This window comes from Enhydra lutris, unplaced genomic scaffold (genome assembly GCF_002288905.1).
Source record: "Enhydra lutris kenyoni isolate GAN:26980312 unplaced genomic scaffold, ASM228890v2 scaffoldscaffold21, whole genome shotgun sequence".
Classification (NCBI taxonomy): domain Eukaryota; kingdom Metazoa; phylum Chordata; class Mammalia; order Carnivora; family Mustelidae; genus Enhydra; species Enhydra lutris.
The window spans coordinates 66,561,462-66,580,813 of record NW_019154105.1 but is presented as its reverse complement, the minus strand read 5'-3'; the positions used below and the strand labels follow the sequence as shown (position 1 = coordinate 66,580,813).

Below are 19,352 nucleotides of genomic sequence, written 5' to 3'. Positions count from 1 at the left end.
AGGAAGGAAGGAAGGAAGGAAGGAAGGAAGGAAGGAAGGAGAGAGGGTGGGAGGGAGAAAAGGAAGGGAGGAGGGAGAGAGGGAGGGAGGGAGGGAAGGAAGGGAGGGAGGGAGGGAGGAAGAAAGGACACACCAGTTTTGTCTGCAGCAGCCCAGAGAAGTGGAGCCTTGTGGCCCAAGCCACTGGAGGTGGGAGGTGGGTGGGAGACCCCTCCCTTCACCGCTAGAAAGGGAGCATCGGGAGGGACAGGGGTGCCCGGGGCCAAGAGGTAAGGGGAGGAAGACAGAGGCCACAGCTGAGAGGTACGGGGTTCTGGGGACTTCAGGACAGGCATGGGGTGGGCAGGAAAGGAAGGGGTCCCCAGCCTCAGCAGCCCCCAGAGCAGCACTCTACCTTTGACGTGCTTATCCTGGAACTCTGCGAGGAAGCGCGTGATGCGGTCTGAGGGGATGGCGAAGGAGATGCCAGCTGCCACCTTGAGCGTGTTGATGCCAATGACCTCACCGTCCTGGGCGGGGAGGTCAGAGGAGCGGTCACCCCGGAGCCCGAGTACCAAGTAACGTGTCCACCCCCGGCTCCCAGGGCCGAGCTGGTCATCACTGCCCCTGGAGGAGGGGCTCCCAGGGCAGTGCTGAAGCTGTTCTGGAAAGGCCCTCTGGGGTTCACCTCACTTCTCCCTCTAAACCCGGCCCATCCTCTCCCTGGCTCAGGGAGCTCACCGTCTGCCCCTCAAGCAGTGCCCACTGAGGAGGACACCCCCAACCCAGGGAGGGCGTGATGAGGCCCCTGGGACTGGAGCGTCTCTCATCCATCCTTCTAGAAGTGGGGCTAGGGGCGTGTGGCCAGGGCAGCTCCCCAGCCCCCCACCCTCTCTGTCCCCCAGGAACTGGCCTCCCACCCCGCACTTGCCTTGCACCCCTTCAAGGCCACAGCTTGGGTCACCAGACACAGCCTGGTGTGCACCCGTTTTCCGTCCTCCAGCATGAAGCCCAGGCACAGAGAACACCCATGCTGGGGCTGTGGTTCCCGCTGAGCGCCTGCAGGCTGCTTGGGGACAGGGTGAAGCACCCTCTGAGCCCTCCCGCTCCTGCTGTGCCTTCTCCCCAGACTCGCTTTCTCCAGCATGTCCCTTTTCCATGGCCCAGATGAGGTGTTCCCGCCTCCAGGAAGCCCTCCCTGCCTGGGTTCCTCCAGAGTCCCCTCACTGTTCCGCATGTCATGCGGGCATGCTCACATCTGACACGCTGCAGCATGGACAGGAGCTCCCGGGGTGGGGATGGCACACGAGATTTCAGGGCCCCAGGAGCTGAACGGATTTCTGACCTGGTTTATTCTAGAAATCTCACCTGGGATGAGAATGAGCCTGACCTGGCACCCAGGGTGGACATAGGATCATTGCGGGGGCGGGGGGGTGGCAAGGGGACTGGGAAAGGACAAGGATACCCCTCAACGTACACGTAAATGCAAGGATGGGGGACCCAGAACAGTGAGCAGCCCTGACCCGTGTGTCCCCTGCCCCAGGTCCTTGCTGAGCCCATGGCCCCTGCCTGGTCACTGTTCTGGGTAATCCTCCTTCCTTGGGCAGCCCAGCTGCTCTGGGGGCCCCAGGGGGCCAGGGCAGCATGTGCTTGGGGACACGTCCTCCTCCCGGGCCTCCAGCCTAGCCACTGGGTGTGCAGATTCAAGGCCCCTCTTTAGGGTTCCATCCCTGCCTTGAGGCTGTGCTGTCATATGAGCAGAGCCCCAGAAAAACAGAGGCTTCTGCCCTTGGGGACACTTACCAGGTTCACCAGTGGTCCCCCGGAGTTCCCGTACTGCAAGGGGAGGAAACTTGATGTGAGCTGAGCCCTGAGCCCACCCGAAGGTCCCTGAAGCTCTGCCTTCTGACCCTCGTACCAACCGGCACAGAGATGGGTCATCGAATTTCACCCCTAATGGCAGGGAAAGGCCTCACTTCACCCCCATTTCACAGGTAAGGGAGCTGAGGCCCTAGAGGCCACACGGACGGCTGTGGGGTGACCCGTGCGCCCTGCATAGACTAATAGGCTCACTCCAGGCTCGGCCACGAGGGGCCTCTGCAAAGGCTCTCATTTCCAGAAGGGCCCGGAGCTCGGCAAAACCACAAGGCTGGGCACTCTGTGAGCTACAGTGACGATACTAACAGCGACAAAAGGAATGCTGGGGTTTTGGGGGTGACTTGGGCAGAGGCTCTCTGCATCTCTGAATGTCCCAGCTCAGGGCAGCAGCTTCTAACCCCTCTGGCAGACCTGGCACCCCAGTGCAGAAGTCACAGGGAGCCCGAGATCTGCTGAACATAAAGAAGGAGCTTGGCAGCGAGCGGAAGTGCTGAGTGATGGGTCAGTCTCTGGGGACAGGGACTCACGTTGATGATGGCGTCCGTCTGGATGTAGTCCATGTCTGAGTCCCGGAGGCCCAGTTCCTTGCCATCCCGCTGGGCCGTGCTGACGATGCCCGTGGTCACGGTGTTCTGCAGGGCAAAGGGGCTACCGATGGCCACCACGAACTCGCCGGGCCGAAGGTCTGCTGAGCGGCCCAGCAGCAGTGCCGGCAGCTTTTTCTGGAGGGGAGACAGGGGGAGGGAGGCTCAGCTGTCTGCCTTCACTGGGGCCAGAGCCAGATCGACGCCAGGCCCCCAGCGGGGTGGTCCCAGGATGGCGGGAGCAGCTGGACAGAGCTGTCAGGGGCCAAGGCCAAGGCAAGTTGCCAACTCAGACAGAGGCCGGGCTGGCCTCCAGCTGACCCACAGTAGGAGAGACCCAGGCCAGGGTCCTTGCAATGGGGGCTCAGCTGCTCTGTGACCGACCATGGGTTCCCCAGGCAGCTGTAGGGGTCACACACAGGGAGGGTGCCCGGGGGGTCCAGCTGGGCATGGCCTCTGAGGTGATGGAGCCCAGTGGTTTGGTGGTCACAGGTCCCTCTGAAATCTGATGAGCACTGTGAATACCATCCAAAACGTATCACACACAGACTGAAGCATAAGACTGAAAGTCCTGCAGGAAGCCTGGAGCCCAGGTGAGGACATGGAACCCTACTGTTGGAATCTTTGATCCAGCTCAACCTGATCTCCCAGTATAGACACAGGGTAACGGAGGCCCACGCAGGGCTCAGGGGCCGAGAGGCAGATCCTGCTTCGAGGAGAAGTGTTGGCTGCTGATGGTGCCTGCGGGCACCAGGGTGCATGGGCCTTACTGATTCCACCAGCATCTGTGGCCCCCGAGGATGGCCGGGGTGCACCCCGCCCTAGGATTCGGCCACAGCCCTGGGAACGGGAGAGACCCAGGGGCAGCCAGACCCAGGGTCCTCGGTGGGGGAGGTGGGGGGGCTGCATTCTGTGGCCCTTGGGGTGTTTTGTAAATAAAGTTTTATTGGCACACAACCCTGTGTTTGTATCACCTGTGGTTGCCACAGAGCTGGGAAGTGTCCACATAGTGCTCAGGCCCCACAAAGCCCAGGAGCATTTACTACCTGGAGCCTCACTGCAAATACTGCCACCGCCTGTCCTTGAGCATACTGTCCCCCCCAGCCTGACTGCCCTCATCCCTAGAACAGACATGGTGTTCCCCGGCTCAGTAACTACTGTCTAAGTGTCAAATGTGGGGAAGGGTCCATGTTGGGGTAAATCTCCTCTCCCTCCATCAGGTAAGAAGGAAACTCCTCATAAACGATTCATTATCACCAAAACTCTCCGGTTTCATTCAGAAAGAGCAGAAGCCAGATTCAAGGTCAGTCATGCCAAAGTCACCAGCACAGACGGCCCCACGGGTTGCCGACCTCATGGCGGGGGCGGCCTGTAGCGGCCCTGTCCAGTGGTCCTAAGTATGACACTGGACAAGCTCTGTCTTAGGTCAGCATGATCTTGGGCAGTGGCCTAACCTCTCTGAGCCTCAGTTTCCCCTCTGAAATCGCAGGACACTGACATCCCTTCTGCCAAGGGCTGTGGGACCTTCTGGAACAGCCGGTGGCACGGATGGGGGATGACAGTGGCCCTGCTGGGGGCTGCCTAGCCAGCTGGGGGGACCGGATGTAGGGGGACGGGGGCCTATGTCCCAGTGCTCTCCACAGCCTCTGGTGGCCATGCAGGCACAGTGGCATCTCCCGCAGTGGGCCCAGGAGGGACACTGGGAGCGTCCCTGGGCCTTGGAGAGCATCCCTGTGAAAATGGTGGGAGGACGGCAGCCCAGCTCTGCCTGTACCTGGCAGCTCTGCGAAGCAGGGTGGGGGGCCTACACCCTGTTTCTGGTCTGACTTGGGCCCCTTCCTCCCAGTGCCCCCCAGGAAGGCTGGGCTGACACAGCTCTGGGCCCTGGGGTCTGGGGAGGTGCCCCCCACACACTCACTTTCGGGTGGATCTTGATGGTGGCGATGTCCGACTTCTTGTCAATGTCCTTGATGGTGGCCTCGTAGCTGTCACCATTCTGGAGCTGCACCTTGAGCTGCTGCCGGCCAGAGACAGCGTTGGTGCTTGACACCACATGAGCGTTGGTGACGATCAAGCCAGCCTCTGACATGATGAAGCCCGAGCCACTGGACAGGGGCACGTTTCGGCCAAACAGAGGGTGTCTGTGGGGAGGTAAGCACAGGCGGGCGGTCAGGGTGGGCGGGGGCCTGGACGAAGGAATCTGGACACGGGGCCTGGACGCGGGGACCTGGACGCAGGAAACTAGGGGACCCGGACGCGGGGCCAGCTGCAGCCATGCACCAGCTGCTGGGGAGCAGAGCCCAGCGTCGGGTGAGAGATCATGGGTTTGGAGTCTCCGGGCCCGGGGCCAACCCCAGCTCTGCCACCTCCAGCTGTGGCCTTGGCCAGCTCACTGACCCCTGGACCCATTTCACAGCCAGCCAGAGGGGACGACCATCTGTGACTTGCAATTTTCTGGGCGGAGATGGAGGCCCATGCGCGTCAGGCCTGTTGGGACAGGCAGGCGTGCTCAGCCCTGACTGCTCAGCCCCGGAGCCAGACAGGCCGGGACTCTAATCTTGGGCCCATCCCACTTACTATCTGCGTGGCTGGGGCAGGCCTCAGTCTCCCAGCTAGGAAATGGGGACCGTACCCTGCTGAGTGTGATGCCTGGAGGCAGGAAGTCACTCAGCAAACAGGACGGCTATTGGCACTAATGGGCACGTAGCTTTTGCGGGGGCTGTCCTGCGGCAGGTCCCCACGGGGGCGACTTCCCGGGCGGGAGGACAGATCAGCCTACACAGGAAGAAGATGGCACAGGGCAGGGTGTGCCATCCCAGTGTGCTCCCCCAGTGCCTGTGGCAGGCTCCACTCCGTGAATTCTGCACCGGCGCCGTCCTCCAGGGGACTCAGGGCAGGGAACACTGGACCATGGCAGGCAGGGTGCACGCTCAGACACAGGTAGACAGGCGTCTGCTTCCGTTCATGGGATCCAAAGGTCTGAGGTCAGAATTCATGGATGCGGGACAATGCCCGAGCCTCCCCAGAGCCAAGAGGACCCCGGGCCAAGGCCAGGATGCCAGAAAGGAGGGACACCAGGCGCAGCTCGGGACCCTCTCCACCACTCCAGAGGGGCCTGGATGGAGCGGGTCCTCAGTGCCTGAGGCCGCTTAGCAGAGGTGAGGGAGAAAGGGTAGCCCAAAGGGCCTGGGACTGTGCAGGGGAGAAAGAACAAGAGACGGGGCGATGTCTCAGGGAAGTGAGGGAGTGCAGAAAGGCTGCCTCGCGGGCAGGACCAGTGATGGGCTCACATCACCAACTGCTCCGGGCCAGACACAAGTGATTTAATGATCACGATCCTCCTATGTGGGAGCAGGCCATGTGTTTACGTGTGCAGATGCCGTGGCCTGGGACACGAAGGACTGGGCTGGGTCAGGCAGCCTGGCCACTAGGCCCCGGGGGGGACCCAAGCCTCTGTGCATACTTGCGCTCAGTTTCTGCCCTCGCCCAGCTCTGGGTGTGGCCCTGGGCGGGCTGCACCTGACCTCCTCCTGCGCCCACGGTGGGAGCTATCACTGTCTGCAGGAGGGGCCCGAGGCAGCCAGCGGCCTCCTCCCCTCAGGTCAGGGGTCACAGTGGAGGCTCCCAGGCTCCGTGAGCATCTCATCTGTGTCTGGGATCTGGCCCACTTGGTCTTGCCCACCCACCCCCTGGGACATGGGCCTCCAAGTCTGATGTGGCAAAGGCATCGCCATCTGACCAGGCTGGGCTGTAGTCAGCAATTAGCTGGCTTGGAGCCCAGTGCCCAGAGCCTTCTAGAAAGATACTGGCCCCATCTGAGCCACTGGCAAGGCCAGGGACGTGCCACTTAGTGTGTCCAGTTGTAATTTCCTCAATGACATGTCTCAGGGTCTGGAGCCTGCAGAAAGGGCAGGAAGGGGTCAGCTCTGGGGCCTGAGAGACCTGGGGTCAAACTCTAACTGGGCCCTCGGCAGCTCTGGGTCCCCCAGCCCTGGGTCCCCACCCAGGAAATGGGAACCTTAAAGCCTAGCATGAGAACCTAGCCATGTGTGAGAGCGGAAAGGGCCTCGGAGTGCAGGGTGTCAGTCAGTACGGAGGGCTGGACCCCCCTGGTCCTGACTTGGGGTGAGTCCTGCCTGTGCCTGGCTCTCTCCTCTAAGAGGTGGACACTCACTGAGACTGTTGGGACACAGTTTGGCACAGCAGCCACCAGGGTTAGGAGCACACAGTAGGTCCAAGGGCATTGCTGTTCTGACGGGGGGCTTGTGGCGTTGGCTGCTGGCCCCGTGGAGCACCAGCAGGGGTGAAGACAGTCCCTGCCCTCCAGAGATGGGGGGCGGTGATGCCCCGTGACAAGGGCTCCCACTGCGCAAATGCCACGCCCAGTGAGCAGGGAGCCCTGTGTTGGGGCCAGCAATGAGGGCGTGAGTGATTCTGCCCCACTGCCCTGCACCGCCCCCCCCAGGGACGCCCCTGGGCCTCAGTGTTGGCCTCACAACACCAGCCCACCTCCACCACCCAGGGAAAGCGCTGTGTAAACACACAAGGCCCCAGCACCCTGGCCTGAGGCTGCGGGGTGACCATCCACTCTGGGGCACGTGGGCCTGGCTCCCTCTGCTCCCCATCAGCGTGGAGGGGTTCAGACCCCGCGTGCCTCATCGGGGTGGTTTGGCGGTCCCCTCCTCGCACACAGGGGCCAACACGTGAGGTCAGCCAGAAGGAAGCAGCACTCTTGAGACGTCTTGCTGCCCGTGTCTTCTCTTTGGGGAGTAGACGTTGCACTGGGAGGAGACTCCAGGAATCCGCGGCTGATCGGGCTCCAGGGCAGTGGCGCTTCCCAGCTCAGACACGCACCCCCTCCCCTCCCCCATGGGACACCCTTGTTTAGCAAACCTGCAGCCCGGGGGGCTCCCCTTGGTGAGCAGACCAGAGGCAGAGAGGGGCGTCCCTCCCCAGGGACACATGAGCTGGAGATAGCCACGAGGCCCACCCACCCCACGAGCACCTGGCTTCGCCCGCCCTAGGGCTAGAATGGGGGGCTGCTGGGAGGGGCTCATGCACCTCAGGAAGAGCTCTATGTGGACCACGGCCGGCGCGATCTTCTCCACCACGTCCGCAATGAAGTTGAACTTGTACCGCGGGCTGGTCAGCTGGTGGAGACCTGCACTAGCAGAAAGAACCAGGCACCTCACTGAGACATGGACACCGCCAACAGCACCCTGAACCCCCACCCCGGGGGGACACTCCACCAAGGAAGGACCCCATTGGACTCAGAACCCCTCAGGGACACCCCACACTCAGCAGCACAGTGACACCCAGACATTCAGGAGGGGCCTTCCTGCTGAGCTCCCTCTTGTTACCTCCCTGATGCCACCGGATGGGCTGGGACACTCGCCCTCAGCTGCCAGCTGCGACCTGACATTCTGACCTTTGAGCTAGATCTCAGCCAGCCCCCGGGGCCCTGCCCCTTTCTCAGATAGACAGCAGTGCCGTGGCATGAGGCAACCATCCTCTCCCTCGTCCCCTGCGGCTCTGGCCCGTCCCGTCCCTCCAGCCCTTGGGCTAGAGCAGTGATCAGGCAAGGGTCCAGCAGAGGCCCCTGGCTCGCCCCCCAGTCTGGCCACAGCGTGACCCCCTCCTGGGCCCTGCGGGACTCCGGATGTCTGAGTCGCCAGGGCCCCCCATCCAACTTGGCCATGCCCCAGTGCGACTTGCCGGGCGGTTCATGAACTCCCCTGGAACCCTCGCGGGCTCAGATTTCTGCTGCTGTCAGCAGCAGGGGCAGCGCCTGCCAGGACCGCAGGCCTGAGGGATGTGGGTGGCACGGGGCCCACACCCCTTTGGTCTCCCTGGCTCGGATATGTGCCGAGGCCTCTCAGGTCCCCAGCGGAGACTGGTGCCCCCAGAACCCACGCTGCCCGGCTCTCCTTGTGATTGGTCCCCGAGTGAGCGGACGGCTGGAGCTGGACACGTGCTGGGCTTGGCCGGGCACCCTGCCTCCAGCTGTGTGGCTTTAGGCAAGCCACTCACCCTCTCTGAGCCTTGACTGCTGGTCTGAAAACAAAATGGAGGATGCCCCCCTCCCCAACCGCCCCCATTGACCCGTGGGAACTGGGCATGAGTGTGACTTGCAGGGGTGAGGCTTCTGCCCGGGGGCCCACCATGCCCCCAGCACCCGTGTGGGGGAGCCAGCAGGGCTCAGCCTGCGAAGCCTAGTTCCGCAGCTGAGGCTGTTCTCAGTCTCTGGGAGGCATGAGGATCTAGTGAGACTCTAGTTGTTGGTTTTGTCCAGAGGCTTGGTGAGCATGCCCACCCTGTGTGTCCCATAAACATGTGTGGGCACACGCAGGCCCCCCACATCCCGACCACTCTCCCCACATTGAGGGAGCCAGTGCCGGGGTCCCTGCCTCCCCGTCAAAGGCGGGGTGACCGTGTGGCTCACTGAGATGCATCTCCTGCCCGAAGATGCAGGTCGAGTTGGAGAAGCATGTTGTGAACTCTGGCCGGGGACTCTTCCCTTTAGGGGCCCCTCACCCATCCCCCGTGCCCCCCCATGCCCCATGCCCCGACTCCCCATTATGTCCAGACTGGGACTCTGGGTGGGTCAGGAGAGGGCTCCCCTTAGGCTCCAAGGTGAGGGGTGGAAAGGAGGCCCCACCCACCAATTCTGTGATGTCTGCCTCTCAGCTAGGACTCAGGACACAGGGGCCCAGGCCACTGTGGTCAGCCTAAACCAAAGGCGGCCTATGCGGGGGTGGCCGGAGCCCGTCTGGGAGACGGGACCTGTTGCCAGCCAGCCCCTCGCCCACCCAACTGCAGGCGGCCAGGGCCTACCCTGCCTGGGAGCCTTCCCCCATAGTTGGCAAAACCCTTGGAGGGGCGGGATCTGAGCTTCAGGGCTCACAGTAACAAGGGCCCCAGGGGCTGTCCCACGCATTGATTTCCACGCAGGACTGCCCCGAAACTCTGCAGGCGAAGCCACCCGTCAGCTGTGGGGGCTAAGGCCAGCTCCATCCCCCTACCCCGAGGCCCCTGGGAGCCCAAATCCTGGTCTCGCCTCCAGGCAGAGGGAAGGGAAGGAAACAAGTCGCAGAAACTGCTGGCTTGTCCGGGTTCTGGTCTCTGACGGGACCGGCACGCTCCTCACCAGGTCATTCCTGTGGCCCCAGGCACAGAGGATCCCTGCCCCAGGCCCTTCTCCCTTCCATGGGTGGGCGCTTGGCAGGGTCTGCACCTCTCCCAAGTGTGCTGGGCTCACCCTGGCCGAGGCGCGTGCCCACCATGCTGTGCTGGGGTGGGCAGTCCCTGAGGGCCACGTCAGATGTCACCCATCCCCCGTCCCCTCTGTGTAACCCGTTGGGCCATTTACTCTAAGTCTCTGCTCCATCACCTGCCTCCCTGTGCCTCACCCACACAGACCGTTCCCCACTGCTCCCTAGCAAGATGCTCCAGCTTGTCTGGGGGAACAACTCAAATCCCACCTCCTCCAGGCAGGCCCCCAGCCCAATGAATTTCTCCCTCCTGGAGGGTTTCCCAGGACAATGCCCTGCCCATGGCACGCCCTCTCATGTGGGGCATTCAAGTGACCAGCCAGGCACAGCCCGGGGTGACAGCGGATGGGGCAGAGGGAAGCCCAGCGATGCCTCGAGCCAAGTTCCAGGGACTTCAGAGCCTGAGCCTGACCTGAGCCAGGGCCTGGGGCACCCGGGTGGGGCTCCAGGGTCAGTCAGCTGGGGACCTGGGCCCTGCCAGGTCCTGTCTCTTTAAGCAGACCTACCATGGTGGGCGGTGGGGAGGGGGGTGGTGGGGCGGGGCAGTGCCTGTTTCCTGGTCCTCCTCCCCACACACAGATGAATCACCCCATGAATCAGTGGGCAGGGAGGACTCGGTTCCCACTGCTTCTTTCCACATGAAAACCTTGGGCCCCACGGCTGGAAAGCAGACTCTGTTTATTTGGGGTTTTGACAATCCCTCCCCCACCCCATCCTCCAGCCAAAGTTCTGAAGTCAACAGTCAGTCCCGACCAGATTCAGCTGTTAGCATTTTGTTTTGTTTTGTTTTCAAAAATAAACTGTAATTCACAGGCTTTGGAAGTTCTAGTCGGGAGGAATTTGACACAGGGCGAAGCAATCAAGGCCAGGTGTCCTGTGGCGCCTCCGGGGAGAGGAAGGGGCACTGCCAGGATGGGAGCGCCTGGGACCAGGGGCGGCAGGGAGAGAAGCTGGGCTTCTGGGCTCCGCCCCAACATTCTTGCGCCCGCAGAGCTCAGGGATAGGCTGTGCACTGCACAAACCATTCTTAACAAAGATCACAGTGTGACTGGCTTCCCTTGGAGTTGTGCAGTGCACAGCCTGCCCAACTGTATGTACTAGCCCTCCAGCACATAATGCACAGCATGGACTGAGACCCAGTTCTGTTACTTTAACTCTGAGGTCACTGCCCTTATTCTATCAGAAAAGCCCCCACCTGTCTAACCCAGTGGTTAGCTATGAACTGGGATGGGAGGGCCGTCTGCAGATGACCGCAAAGCCCCACCTGTGCCCATCTGTCCATAATGCTAAACAGCCTGCAGACCAGATGACAACATCTTATCAGTGTGTTGAGGGACCTGGGCATCTGGCTTCCATCTGCATCTGCAGCCTCACCTGCTGCCCCGCTCCCCCAGACCCCCAACTCCCGTTCCCTCTGTCAGGAATGCCCCTTCCCTCATCCTTCAAGCCGGGGCCAGCACACCTTGTCTGGGGAGACTGCCCTGACTTGGCAGGCTCAGTGACCGCTCTCACCCCTCTGGGTCTCACAGCCCCTCATGACCCCTCCCAAGGCGTGTCCCTCTGATGGTCCCCATGGCCTGGACACCCACATTCCACAGCACTGAGCAGGGAGCAGCGAGAGAACACATGAATAAGCAAGGAGTGCATGAAGGCTCTGTGGGAACAAATGCACCGTCTCAGGGGCCCCTCCACGGCCCCCAGCGCCCCCCCCCACAAAGGCCCTACTCGCCCACCAGGGGCAGGCTTTGAAGCCCCAGGAGCCGCCTCCCGGGTTTAACTAGTTCCCAGAACAGTTCCCTGTGTTTTTCCTGCTCTTGAAAACTTGCCTGTCCCCAGGTGACAGTCTCCCCACCCAGCCAGGAACAGGGGTCTCAGATCGCACTGTGGCTCCCAGGGGGCAAGGTGCTGCTGTCTGTGGCCCTCGGCCCCAAGCTCCTGCCCTTGGATGCAGGGCTCCACCCGCATGAGTCCCACCCAGCAGCCGCATACAGGGAGCTCCGGCATTTATGAGACCAGTGAAGTCTCAAAGCCCTTATTCGAGGCAGGATCTTTGCCCATTTCACAGACCAGGAGACCCACCCCCTAAGGCCCAGAGCCAGGTCCCTTGATGCTGACCCCAGGTGCCTCCTCTGCTCCGGGCTGGTCCTCCTTAGTCAGTGATGGGTTGTCCTGCCCAGGGGCGCCCAACTTGGCCAGACTTCGACTTGGGGTCAGTCTGGATCTTCTAATGTGCCAGCCTCATGGAGGAGGGGCTCTGCCACCAGCTTATCTGACCTTTATCAAAAGGGTACCCAGGACTCTGGGTAACCTGGAAGCCAAGATGGGGTCAGCCTGTGGCTCTCCTCTGACAAGAAACCCTCCCTGCCCTAACTGGTCCAGTGGCTGACTCCACTGGGCCCAGGATCCCCAGCTGGGTCGTGCACTGAACAAGGTCCATGGAATTCCCTTGGACACAGGGCAGCCCTTCCACGAACACTGCCTTCCAGCACGTTCCTTCCTCTACTATTTCTCCTCTCCCACAAAATCCATTTATGTCAGAAACACCCACTCGTCGGTATTGAGGTCTATTCGTACTCAAGTCTGTTAGCTTTAATGCCTCACCTCACAGATTGTCCAGTGACCCAGCCAGAAAGGTCCCATTTCACAGATGAATCCGAGGTGCAGAGAGCTTAGGAGACTTGCAGATGGGGTAGCTGGGACTCACCGCTGAGCACTTGGACGCGAGAACAGAACTGAGTCTCAGTTCTGGCTCTGCCTACCATGCACTACAGGGTTTGAAGCATACAGTTGGGCACATTGTGCACTACATAACTCCAAGGGTTCTCTGGCTCCTTCTTACACTAGACATGGTGTTCGGTTTAGGGCACATTCATGTACGTCCCAGCCACATCTTCACTGCGCTGAGGACAAGGTGTCTGTGACTTTATTCTCTTTCTTACCAGTTTATCTAACATGGTTATCAAAATCAAACAGGAAAGCCACTTCCTCAAGGCGCTGGAGGTCAGCCCGGCGTACAGAGCCACAGTTGGAGACTCAGGGGGCCTGGGCTCGGGCAAAGCTGTCCCTCCCCACCTGGGGTAGGACTGGCCCCGGCTGAGCTTTTTCTTATAGAGCGCCATGACAACAAGACCTAAATAATGCACATGTAAGGCTTAGACGGCCTGAAGACAAGCCTGGTGTCTCACCCTTGACCTTGGTAAACCTGACGGCTTTTCTTCTTCAAAGCAAGGCCCGGGAGGAGGTGATACTCAGATCCTAGGGCAGGACATGCCACCCACTTAACCAGGTGCCTGCCACGGACACGTGGATGTGGTCGCTCACCAGCCAGTCTGTTGCCACGGACCCCAGGATGCCCCCTGTACCTGATCAGCCCCCCGACCAGCCCCCGTCAGACATCCTCAGGTCTCATCAGCTCTCCCCGCCCAGGGCACTGGCCTCCCTCCCACCGGCTGGGCCCGTCTGTATTCTGCACACCTGTTACCCATAAACCTTCAGTGGCTCTTTGCCTCCTGAGGATGGGTCACCCTCACAGCATTTCCCACCATCCTTCTCTGCACAGGTGCTCTTTGTGCCCACCTCTAAATGGCTGTCTATATGCCACCTCCTCTAGGAAGCCCTTTCCTCTTCTGGAGGTGGTGTCTCCCTCAGTGAGGTTCTGCACATAGTCATCTGTCCCTCACGAGACTGGAGTGGGGATTTCATAGGGACCTGCTAACCGGGATGAAGCCAGGCAGGAAGGGGAGGCCAGGTGGCATCAGAAGTCTGTGCCTGGTTGGTCTTGAAGGCAGTGGGAGCCACGGCTGGGCTTTGAGCAGGGAGATCCAAGTCCTATGACACTCCCCTTGGACTGCTGTGTGGAGGTGCAGGGCCCGGGGAGAAGCCTGAGCAGGCAGACCCCAGGGGTCATTGTGGGATCCTGACCGCCCCCCCAGGCTGACATCAGGAGCACAGAGGGTTGGGGTGCTCCCTGGGCCCCACCCCTGTCAGAGAATCCAGCTGCTCAGCACCCCGGTCTCCTCTCCCCCCTCTGATGGGGCTCCTGGCTCTGCCGTCCAGCGTGTGGGCAGGGGGAGAAGGATGGGAAGTGTCACACTGCCTGGTCCCCGTGGCTGAAATTCAAGACATGCGCAGGAAGCCACGAAGGGGATTATAACTCAAACACTGAGCAAAGCTCTTAGATAAATAAAACAGGGAGAGACGCCGTCGGAACCTGCACTGGGCTTGCACAATCCAGGCAGATTATCGAACACCAGTTGTGAACTGCCCTCAGGCTCTAAGTTTTGAGTTAATTGTGTGTGCGGAGACCTATGTGTCTGCAGTTGGGGGCAGGGAGGCTTTGTGGGTCACGGGGCTCTGCTTAGGGGAACAAGGAAGCCTCCTCTCCCTACAGACCCACAGAGCACATTCGTCTCCATGTTTACCCAGCCAGTAGCCAGGCTGCCTGTGGAGCCGGGGCTCCACAGAGCTCCTGGAAGGGTAGTGAGCCCTCTTCCCTAGGGGGTAGGCAAGGAGGGCTGGAGGGTCGGAGGGTCATAGGGGATTCACCTGTCGCACAGATGATCCATTCACTCCACAGTCCTTACTGTGTGCCAGGTGCTGGGGCGGGCCTGGTAAAGAATCAAGGCCAGACCCCACCCTGTGAGGGTCAGAGCTGGTGAGACAGAGATACAGCAGAGAAGCCTGGTCCCACTGGTGAAGAGAGGGTTTGCAGGGACCCTGGGGTGGGCTCATGGGGCTGAGGAAGTGGTTGCCTGGGCATAGTGGTCAGGGAAAGCAGCTCTGGGGTGGCAGGACATCTAGGCCCAGACAGATGAGGATGTGGTTCCATGAAGGTGAGAGAACAGGCATCTGAGGCTGCATGCACAGCACGTGCAAGGGCCCTGTGGCAGGGAGCATCTGGGTGGGTGGGAGCACGGAGGGTGAGGTGGCCCTACGGGGTGGGAGGGGCCAGACAGCACAGGGCCTCATGGGTCATTCAGCACTGGGGAGCTGCTGAGGGCGGTCCTGCTGGGGACCAGCAGAATGGATTGATCTAGGTTATTGGGGCCACTGTGTGGAAGGATGAGGGAGGTGGGGCAAGAACGGCTCGGGGTCAGGTTCCAGGGGAAGCTGAGGGCTCGCCTGTGGGTGGAAGTAAGGAGCCAGGGTAAGATGACATGACAAACACGTGTGGCCTAAACTTGCCAGCTGAGGACCACAGCCAGCAGAGACACAGGATTCCTGCCCAGAGACAAGCCAGGCACTGGGGACTGGACACCCAGCATCAGCGCCTGGACACCCAAAGGCAGGCCGCGGTGAAGGATGGTGAGCCGGCGGGAGTTCTGTGCGGGAAACCCCCGGGATGGGCAGCCCCTTGCTGGACACTGCGTGTGACATCACCCACCGACCTCCGGCTGGACCCTTGGGAGGGCAGGGGGAGTGGACGATGCTGCCAGTGATACTTGATGGAGGCTGAACCCCGTGGAGCCAGGGACCCCAGCCTGACCAGGACTCTGGAGCTTGGGGACCCTGCTGCCCCCATCTGCAGAAGAAAGCCTGGGCCCCGTGACCGCGCAGCTTTCAGAGCCAGCCAGAGCAGGGTCCTGGCCTGGCTGGGTCGCTTCCTGGCCCGGTAACCTCACACCGATCACCTGACTGCTCTTTTCCTTCCCTGAGTGCATCTGTGCCGTGCGAAGGGCCAGACTGGCAGAGGCAGGTAAACAGCGCAAGCCAGAGACCCGGGAGCAGCAACCATTCCCTACAGACTGGGTTTAGCGCAGGGAACTGGCAGAAACCTGGTACCTGCGGTCCTCGAGCATGGGTGACGCTGACAGCACAGGCCCCAGGAGTGAGGGTGGGCCCACAGAGACCAGAATGTGCCCTATGGGCACGGACCCCAGCCCTGCACAACCAAGGCCTCCCCACCCACCTCTCGCAGGCCCCAGATCCCTCCCGGGGCCCTTGTCCCTGGGGCTCCGGCCAGGTCAGAGCTGCGGCCTCCTATGCCTGTGAGGCTGCTCCTTCTGCCTCTGCTTTGCTCCGGTCCCTCCTGTCCACCCCATCCTCTGCCGGGAGAGCTCCGGCTCACCTTCCGCAGCTCAGCACAGAAGCCAACCTGGCTGGGTAGACCAGACACGGTGGGGGTCCTAACACAGGTAAGTCGTCTGCCAAGGGTGCTAATGTCCCCACAGGGCTCACAATCCCTGCCACTGTTCTCCCCAGCACCTGTCACTGCAGAAGAGGAAACTGGGGTGTGCAGCGTGTTTAAGGCCCCACGTGAGAGCCCCAGCCCGTGACCTTGTGCTGGCAGCCCCCTCCTGCTTACCGACTGACCTCTGCACTTGTCTGGGGTCAGTCTCCTCCTGGCTTCTTACCGCCCCCACGTCGAGGTTGTCCTGGGCATGGATGGGGCCCCGTGTCGCCAGCTGGACACACAGACAAGGTGCTTTACAAATGGGGCCTCTATCCTCAAGAAATGTGGGTTTTGAAATGCTTGGGACCCTCCCTTCCCCAGCCCTGGATCCTTATTCTAGAAGTGTCCCTCACATGAAGGAGTCAGGGTTGGGGGCCCCATGACACAAGCAAGCTGTCTCTCGGAGCCATTTGCCTGAAGTGGGGCAGCCAGTGCCAAGCCCCTGGGCAGATGAGCCACGCGGGCGCTCATTCAATGCCAACGCCCGTCTCAGACACTCCGCAGGGCACCCCGCCTCCACCCCTCGCTCTCCAGGGCAGAGTCTAAACACAGATCTGACCCTATCACCCTCACCTTCTTTAAAGCCCTTCACTGGCTCCTCCAAATAATCACACTTAATCCTACACAGTCTTCCCAGACCGGGCTCCCCAGAACCCCAGGGTACCCGGAGGAGGGCATACGCGTTCTGCCAGGAAAACCCTGGGTTTATGATTGTGTGTGTGTGTCTGTGCGTTTTCCTCACTGCAGGTTCTCTCAGAACTTCGGATAGACTCAAAGCGAGTGTGAATCAGCACCGCACGGACGGTGTCTATGCTACCAAACGTTTCGGGCTGTGAGACACTCATTTTCAGAATACCAGACCCAACCCAGGGAAATCTGGCCTACTGGATGGAGACTAAGCCAATGACAGGACACTCGTGGCCACTCGTCCCCCCATCCCGCCAGCCTGCCCAGCCACCGCTATCGCCTCCCAACCCCCATCCCCATTCCACGCCAGCTGTTCCCAGCTCCGTGCTCTCCACATGGGGCCTCACGCTCTCCCCCCTTCCTAGAGAACCATTCCCTACCACTACCTGGAGGACCTGTCCCCCTCATCTGTGGGATTCAGTTCAGATGCTCCTCACCCCCGAAGTCTTCTCAGCACCCCAGGCAGCTAGGCTCCCCACAGTGCTCCCAGGGCCCGGCAAAGCCAGGCCCCGTGGTCAGCGTCTCCCCCCAGCGGCTGTAAACTGAGGGCACACACAGGGCTCTACTCATCTCCATGAACCCGGGGCTCAGCACCTAGCACATGGTGACCGTGAGTGGGTCCCTACTGAACTGACTTCCTAAGAGGTGCCCTCAACCAATAAAGGGGCAGCAGGGTTTTCTAGCACTTTCTTCCAGGCTCAGGGTCCAGCGGTGGGGCAAGAAGCAGTCCTGGGTGAGCTGCAGGTGGGGGGAGGCTGTCCCAGGGTCTGAAGGGAAAAAGGAAGTCCCCCCTCAGCAGCCTGTCCCAGGAGGCACCAAGCCACGCAGAGACCCCACACCCTCGCTCACCATTCCCAGGCAGCCCCCTGGAGACTTGAACTCTAAGTGCCGCTAAAAAGAAAGGTAACACTGGATGCTGCTCAAGAGAATATCCGCTCTGGGTTAGATTCAAGCCCAGGAAAGATTTTTTCCCAGCCAGCACCCCGACAGAGCAGGAATATGGGACCAGCCAAAACCAGGCACAAGACAGGTACGTTTTTGACCAGGCCAGAGAGACACAGGGAAGGAAGGAGCTAGACCAGACCCCTTGGGTGATCAGGAGGGCACCGGGTTTCACCCTTCACGACTTCTGTGACTTTGGGCCTCAGTTTCCCCACCCGCAAGGCCAGGGATCTGGTTAGATAACTTCTGCCCATCCTGCACAGCCAGTGCGGACCTCGAGGTTCCTCCCCAGCTCTGCGCCTCAGTTTCCTCCGGAAGCACGTTTAGTCCCACCCCCGGCCCGTTCCCCGGCAGAGCGCTTACCCGATGGGCAGGCGCCCTTCTGCAGCTGGCGCACGGGGGTCCCCGAGAGCTCCAGCGCGCGCCGGCTGGCCGCCTGCAGCGCGCATACGTTGGCATAGGTGTGCCCGTCGGTGCCGCACACAGCGTGTGCCCAGCGGCAGCGGCACACGCCCCGCGTGCACTCCAGGCTCTCCCCGCAGGGCGAGTCGAGAGGGCGGCCGCACGGCTCGCCCTCGCTGGCCGCGCACACAAGGCAGCAGTTGCACAGATCGGGCACGTAGCCGCCGGGGCAGCGGGGACTCGGGCACCGCGACACGTCGCAGCGCGCAGGACACGGCGCCGCTGGGGGCTCCCGGGCCAGCGCCAGCGCAGCCAGCGCGGCCAGGAGCAGCGCGCGCGTCGGCATAGCGGTGGCACCAGGGGCGGGCGGCAGCGCGGGGGACTGGACGGGGCCGGGCGGCAGCCGCTTGCGGAGGGGACAGGGCCGGGGGCGCGGCCACATGCGCAGGCGGCTCAGGCGGGCGGGCCGTAGGGCCACAGGGACATGCCGGGCGCGCGGACCTCAGAGGCGCCCGCTCCTTCTCCGCCGACGCTCAGCGCGCTCGGGGCCCCAGCGCATTTAAAGGCGCGCGGCCCGCCCTCGCTGAGAGGGGCGGCCTGGCCTCTCCGCCAGCCCCGCCCCGGGCCTTCCCGGCCTGGACCCACCCGCCCAGAGGCAGTGGCGGGACTGGCCTGCCTGGTGTGGGAAAGGCGGGATATAGGTCAGCTGGCGGGCCCTAGGGGCGCGGCCGCGGGGCTGAGGGGACCCCAAGGCACAGGCCTCGGGCCCTCCCAGAGTCCTTGTGCCAGCCCTGTCCGTGTCCAGGGTTCCAAGGACTGGAGCTACTCCTCTCCCCAGGGACCTGGGCAAGTCAGTTCTCCCTGCTCCTCCTCCCCAGTGCACTCTCCTCCCCCAGCTCCAGCGCTGGAGGGCAGATGTCACCCCTCCTGGCTTCCCACCTCCACTGGGGACAAACTTTCCAGAAGGAACGACCTTGTGCCTGACTTCTGTCCTCACTCTTTACAGCTTGGAGGATGTGGCCATCTGTCTGCCATGTCTCACAGTTCTGTCTGCCTGGGGGTTCCAGTCCCAGCTCTCTGTGCTCTCTGACCCTGGGAGTGGGTTACAGCTCTGTGCCTCGGTTTCCCCCTGCACAGAAGGGCAATGAAGAGGGCTTTGCTCCTTCCCAGGATTGCTGGGAAGACCCCAGGGAAGGGGTGGGCGATGCAGGCAGCAACGGGGCTGGGGGCTGGCAGAGGGCACCCCAGGAGCTGGCCACCTCCTGGTTAGAGGATCCGGAAGCAGAGGCAAATCAGAGTGGCGACTCATTGCACAAGAGAAAACGTATATGTGCAGACCCCGGACCTGGGGGTCCTCACCCTGTAATGCCGGGGAAGTCTGGCTCGCAGCACGATGCTTTTTTAAAAAATGCTTAAAACAAACTGCACAGCGTTAGA

At 61.7% G+C, this 19,352-nt stretch overlaps 1 protein-coding gene across 3 annotated transcripts in view; it reads right to left on the bottom strand.

Moving 5' to 3' along the window:
• Positions 1 to 18,276, bottom strand: part of LOC111149183 (HtrA serine peptidase 3) — a 28,356-nt gene extending 10,080 nt beyond the window's left edge. Inside the window, exons 1-6 of one of the 3 annotated variants that reach the window (XM_022506125.1) lie at positions 17,877 to 18,276; positions 7,503 to 7,602; positions 4,360 to 4,582; positions 2,385 to 2,579; positions 1,783 to 1,815; positions 395 to 509 (exon numbers count right to left, since the gene is read on the bottom strand). In XM_022506125.1, the coding sequence (XP_022361833.1) occupies positions 395 to 509; positions 1,783 to 1,815; positions 2,385 to 2,579; positions 4,360 to 4,582; positions 7,503 to 7,602; positions 17,877 to 18,261 (1,051 nt within the window). In that variant the 5' untranslated portion in view covers positions 18,262 to 18,276. Of the gene's footprint in view, positions 1 to 389; positions 510 to 1,782; positions 1,816 to 2,384; positions 2,580 to 4,359; positions 4,583 to 7,502; positions 7,603 to 17,876 lie in introns of all 3 variants that reach the window. The other 2 variants (XM_022506126.1, XM_022506127.1) reach the window with 2 other exon arrangements.
• Between the last annotated feature and the right edge of the window lie 1,076 nt (positions 18,277 to 19,352).